Below are 6,061 nucleotides of genomic sequence, written 5' to 3'. Positions count from 1 at the left end.
TATTTTTTAATAATATAAATAATAATTATCAGTAATATTGACATCATGTTGACATCACAGTCTCGATGAACATTTGCACCAATGCCTCCTCGTGCTTTTTTTGACAGATTTTAGCCTAATTGACAAAGAAAAAAAAGTTATATCCATGTGAGTCAGCAAATACACAGAAAATGACATAAAATAAAAACTAAAGACATGTTCTGATTGTTTTTATTTGTTTATTTTTTGTTTGTTTTTGTTTTTGTTTTTGTTTATTTTCTTTATTTTTTTTATTGCCATTTTGTGCATGTGCATAAATGAATGTGTCTCTGTGCAGGCCAACCTAGACGAGCAGCAGACCTCGTCCAACATGTTTGTCAGAGCGCTGATGACCTGCATCTGCCAGTCAGCAGTCATCTGTGAGTCAGCATGTGCCCTTTACATCCCTCATTACAGCCCGCTAAAAGTGGACTCACAAGGATGATATCATGGGAACGTTAATGATGCCGAGCGAAATGTATAAATGGAAATACGTTGAGTTAACCCTTGAAACCCTGGATCGACATCAGTTTTCTTGTGCTGCATTCGATGCCTTTCACAAGCTATTTGAAAACTGAGAACGTTGGTTTGATTTATTTTGAAAACACGGGACAAAGAGACCAACCTGGCAAAATAAATGTCCCCCAAATTGCAAGACATTTTTACCTAAAATTTAGTTTTCAAAAAAAGAAAGGAAAATCATTTTAAAAAATGGGGAAAATGTCCAGAAAATGATATTTATTATTATAAGGATTTTGTATTTACAGAAACAAAATAGGAAAAAAGAAATATATATACATTTTTTCAGCATTTTCAAGGTCACTTTCTTTTTTTCTTATTTCTCAGGTAATATTACTTTTTTTTCTTTGCTATTTTCAGGGCTTTGTCTTGTTGTTTTTGGCCTTCCCCTTATGTTTCTGAAAGAAGTCAAACCACTTTGCCTAGCATCCAAAGGGTTAATAGATATAGTCAAGTGTAACTTGTAGAATGTCAAGTCAGTCCTAATTCACAAAATATGCTTTTCAAGTCCTTTTAAAAGACGTTTTTCTAAAATGACGACCTGCAGGTGAGAACCCCTACAAGGTGGACGGTGAGCAGATCAAACAGAGGGCCAAAGTGCTGCAGAAATACCTGAAGGACGAACAGAAGGAGCTGCAGGCGCTGTACGCCCTGCAGGCTCTGATGGTTCAAATGGAGCAACCTGCCAGTGAGTGGCCGCCGAAAAGCTCGGAAGCTTTTTATAGTGTGCATTATTTCTGTGTTATTGTTCTGTTGAATTACTTTTCAGATGTCAATTCTAATAGGAAAGCTTTTATTTAAATGTGAAACTGGTTTAAACAGGGTTCCCACAATTATGGAAAATCTGGAAAAGTCATGGAATATCACAGTCACGTTTTCCAGACCTGGATAAGTCATGGAATTAGTAAAAGTCATTGAAAGTTTTGGGAAAGTCTTGGAAGTTTGTTGTGTGATGGAATTGTTTTAACCTTCGATCAAATATAACATTAAGACAAATTTAATTTCTGTTGCTTTCGTATTGTGTGGATTTTCTTTGCATCACGTATTTTCCCACCCTCAGTTTCACTCTTTGAGTTTGGATCTGATATTTATGAAAAATGCTGGCAAGTGGGGCAAGAACATAAAATGTTAGGTCCTTGAAAAGTTATGAAATTTTTCCATGAAAATCTGTGGGAACCCCGTTAAAATTCAGTTTAAATGGTCATGAAACATCTTGTGAACATTATTACTGTCTCTTTCCTCCATCAGATCTCCTGCGGATGTTTTTCGACACTCTTTACGATGAGGACGTGATCAAAGAGGAGGCCTTCTACAAGTGGGAGTCTAGCAAAGACCCCGCCGAGCAGCAGGGCAAGGGCGTGGCCCTCAAGTCCGTCACCGCCTTCTTCACTTGGCTCCGCGAGGCCGAGGACGAGTCGGACAACAGCTAGGGCCCCCTCGGACCGCTGGGGGAACTGGTGGGAGTTTGGAGATGATCTTTGGGGGGAGGGGGGGTAGCGAACGTGCTGTGGATGATTCAGAAAATCCTGAATCAGCAAAATCCTTCTGCATAAACAGAAAAAAGCAAGAAAAAAAATTCTTCAACTGGGAGAGATTGTATTATGGATCGAACATTCGATCGTGTTATTATTATTTTTTTTCTTTTTTTGGGGTTTCTTTTTTTCCTTGCGCAACTGAATGTCTTTTTTGAATTAAATAAATGAAAATACAAGATTAAATAAAGAGAATAGATATGAGAGAGAGTGAATGCTGAGAAGCGTTACAAGCCGTGGGAGATAATGCTGTTTCCTTCAGTATTTTTTTTTTTTTTTTGAAGTTTATCTCCTGTTTTCAGATGGCTTTTCCTCGCCACGGCAACACTATTCAAGACACTTTGCTTAATGACAGATATTAAAAAAAGGCTATTCACATCTATATTTTTGATGACTTCATCCTTTATCATGTGAACACGACACGGCAACATTGTCATGTCACATGTACGGTGTTTGATCTACATGAGGCGCTTATGTAGGCGGCTAGCTTTTTTGTTTCTCGTTTTTTTTTCCAGTGTTGGATGGTTGGAGTGTGTTTTATAAAAAAATAGAAAACTACAAAGAAGAGTGGCGAGAGCTGTCTAACGGACATTTAAGACAGGATAACGGTTGTGGACTCCCGAGGATTTCACGCAGACTTTACGAGGACGGTGTCACTAAGGAGAGGGGGGACGAACATTGACCATTTTGCTGCTGGGGGGCCACAACGCTTCCCTGACGCCCCTCAACCACACCCTAAACCCCACAAACCCTCCCATGTGTCTGTTTTACTTGTTTCCTGCGCTTAAAAACAAAGAAACGGTGGACTGAGAAAGGGAGTGCAAGAGCGAGGGCTCACGTCTGCACCCTCCTACAAAACCTGTTGTCGGATTTTAAAAAGATAAAATAACGTTATGGAAACTTGAAAAGAGTATACAGACAAAAATCCACTTTAATGAAAAAGGACTATAAAAAAAAGTTTAACAGTACGAATCCTAAGGCCTTTTCTGCTTCCATGAGTGGAAATGCATTTCAGGAGAGTTCTGTAAATATATAAATTTTTTTTTTTTTTTTTTTTTGTTTTTTTTTTTTCAAAGAAAAGATGCTAAGGTAATGCCATGTAATTTTCCCTTCCTCTGAAACAAAGTGGCAGTCTTTTCCCTGTATTTATATTTTTCTCTCCTCAGCCGGCAGAAGGTGCTTGTAATTATCCAACCCAGTCATTGATTACAATTTAATTGAAAATTTGTAAATACTTTTTTGCTTTACTTTATTAAAAAGATATTTAATTAAAGTAAAATTAATGCCTCTTTTCACATCAAAAACTGGAAGAGATAATAGAGATCGTTGCCAATAAAAGAAAAACTCCCATACTTTTTGTGCTTTTTGTGAGGACTGGAGGCTGATTATCCTGCTAATGTAGGACCGGCCTCTGTGATCCTAAATATTACTTATATTTTTGCTCTCTTCTGCCCCACAGCAGTGCTGATCATGTTTACTGTTCATCTGTCAGCAGCACACTCGGAGTTTGTCAGAGTTTAGCAATTTTTTTTTATTTTTTATTTTTTATTTTGTATTTATTTTTAATGAACTTATTTTTTTCTTTTTTTAAATCTTTTTTTTTTGTTTTATTTTGTATTTATTTTTGATGAACATTCTTTTTTCTTTTTTTTTTTAATCATCTTAAAAAAATAACTTTTTCCTTGCAGTCACCTGGGCCGCCAAACATGCACCTAACGTTAAACATTGTTGCTAGCTTTTATTAAAATAACTCCTCATCATATTTGCTGACACTGTCACTATATTCACACAGCAGTAAATGAGACAGAAAGTCTGTGGGAAAAAAATCATTCCTCTGCCTTCATGTGTGAATAAAAACAACCATCCTGAGCTGAGGAGTCTCTCATGCAGCTGTGAGTCATGTCAGCTGCGCTTTTTGCATCAGAAACATGTTTTGAAGTAATGTTAAGCTGCAAAATATGATTTTTTTCTGGCCTTTGGGCAGTGCATCACCAAACTACACTAAAATCTATATTTAATCCATATAGATTTAAATTCGTTGCCAGGTTACACATGAAGTGACTGACATGACTAACAAATGCTTCAGAGGCTCTGGCTCTGATTGGTTGTTTTTAGTGCACACAGAGGAGGAGGGACATGATTTCTGTCTCATACTTTGTGGATATAGTGACCGTTTGACAAAAATAAAATAACTTTTTGTCTTTTTTTTAAGGCCTTTTTAGTTTGAGAAAAGAAAGGTCAGTTTACCAGCTTTTTCTTGAACTTTCAGCTACATCTCATGGCTTTCATCTGTGGATGGAGTTTACTTGGAAAAAGCAACACTGCGACAAATTGTCCTGTAAAATTATAGTAAACTTCTGGCAGCTGTAGTCGCCAGCATCTGTTATTTTACAATGTCAACACCGTAAATTGTTACATTTCTCACAGTATTTTACAGTAGAATATGACATTTACAGTGTAATATTGGCTCCAAAAATCATCAGCATCGACACACTTTTATTGTATTTTGAGAAAAACAAAACAAGAAACATACGTTATAATTGGATTGATTTTTACGGCAATGATGTTGGCTCCAAAAATGATCAGCATTTACAGTTTTATTATATTTTGAAAAAACAAACACCTACTTTATATTACTGTTTGAATTTGCCTCCAAAAAGCATCAAGATTTACAGTCTTTTACTGTATTTTGAAAAAAAGTACATTACTGTTAGAATGTGGCTGTATTTTCACAGTGTAGTAATCAGACGGATTTCAGGTTTTTTGGGCTCAAACCGTGATCTCTTCTCTCAGCATTTATTGCGAGCACCAGCTGTCAAATTTGAAGACGGTGTCATTTTTCTGAAAGGAATAATGTTATTGATTATTGATTGTGTTGAGCAGATGCCAGTGCTAATGAGAACACGTAGTGCTAATGAGAATTTAACAAGTTTTTGGAGACCTGTAGTTGCTAACATGTGTCTGTTGTTTAGTGATATATGAGACTGAACGCTGATAGTACTCCAAGTCCCTGAGGCGGTGTCTCGTGACAAATAGTCTGCTGACCAAAGCTCTTCGTCTGGCCAAGAGGGCTGTGGCTGCTGGGAGAAATGACGTAACTGGTAGCTCGGACTACGGACTAAAAAATCATTGTTGCTGACAGACAGGGCTTCACGCTGACTAAACACACAGTGCTGGACTTTTTGGGGAACTCCAGAAGTTTTTGGTTACATGAGTAGTTGGCTACGTTTCAGATAGACAAACAGTAACGGTTGATCTGACTCTGTTCGCAGGGGAAATCCATCATTGTTTATTCAGATGTAGTGATGTTTAAATTTTTATTTAGCTCCAAATGCTGCAATTAAATACATTTTATAGTGTTACATTTTGAACAGATTTACTAGTATACTTACGGTATGCAGCACTGCAGGTTTTTCTTATTACACTGTAATATGAGGGTTTACATGAAGATAGTTCAACTTGAGCTGAGATATGGAGCTGTCTCTAGTTAATCCTGTCCCCCCAAACACATAAAATCGATGTTGACTTATAACTAGCATCAAGCATAGTAGCTGTCAGAGATAAACATTTAAGTTATTCCTCACACTGAACTATGTTGTACTATTTTGTCACAACTTCAAAATGTAGAGGACAAATTATTAGCAAAACAGAACAAGTGAAAATACATTTGCCAAAGTTGCATTTCTTTCAAGAATTTTAATGAAATGTTACAAAATCACACAAAAAAAATATAATGTGCACAGAAGGTAGAAAACGTGTCGTACTTTTAAAATCTTTACAAAACAAAGATAGGTTAGATATATACAGAAGTGTCCACATGCTGTATAGATACTAAATACTGTCAAAATGTTAATTAAATTTTGTTTTACTGTCTTTTGTGAGTTTTGGAAAATAGTGAAATACCGTTTGAGATACTCAGTGACATAATGTACACAGAAAAGACAAGGAAAACAGAACACTAACAAAAAAGCCAAAAAAAAAGCAATAATTAA

General features: G+C 36.4%; 1 protein-coding gene across 1 annotated transcript; it reads left to right on the top strand.

Annotated features, from left to right (window-relative positions):
• Positions 1-284: 284 nt before the first annotated feature.
• On the top strand, positions 285-3,421 carry LOC121938239 (eukaryotic translation initiation factor 4 gamma 1-like). Its single transcript, XM_042481510.1, has 3 exons — positions 285-398; positions 1,085-1,225; positions 1,786-3,421. The coding sequence occupies exons 1-3, from the start codon at positions 287-289 to the stop codon at positions 1,965-1,967; spliced, it is 435 nt and encodes a 144-aa protein (XP_042337444.1). The 5' UTR covers positions 285-286; the 3' UTR covers positions 1,968-3,421.
• Positions 3,422-6,061: the final 2,640 nt, after the last annotated feature.

The sequence above is a fragment of the Plectropomus leopardus genome, unplaced genomic scaffold (assembly GCF_008729295.1).
Source record: "Plectropomus leopardus isolate mb unplaced genomic scaffold, YSFRI_Pleo_2.0 unplaced_scaffold28941, whole genome shotgun sequence".
NCBI lineage: Eukaryota > Metazoa > Chordata > Actinopteri > Perciformes > Serranidae > Plectropomus > Plectropomus leopardus.
Note: the sequence above shows the minus strand (reverse complement) of the source record. Positions and strands in the feature narration are given on the sequence as shown.

What these genes read in the sequence shown, in the direction of transcription:
- LOC121938239 (XM_042481510.1), top strand. Translation starts at nt 287, where the DNA reads ATGTGCATAAATGAATGTGTCTCTGTGCAGGCCAACCTAGACGAGCAG. An exon ending in CTGCCAGTCAGCAGTCATCT is followed by an intron (nt 399 to 1,084) that starts GTGAGTCAGCAT and finishes GACGACCTGCAG; the next exon opens with GTGAGAACCCCTACAAGGTG. An exon ending in TCAAATGGAGCAACCTGCCA is followed by an intron (nt 1,226 to 1,785) that starts GTGAGTGGCCGC and finishes TTCCTCCATCAG; the next exon opens with ATCTCCTGCGGATGTTTTTC.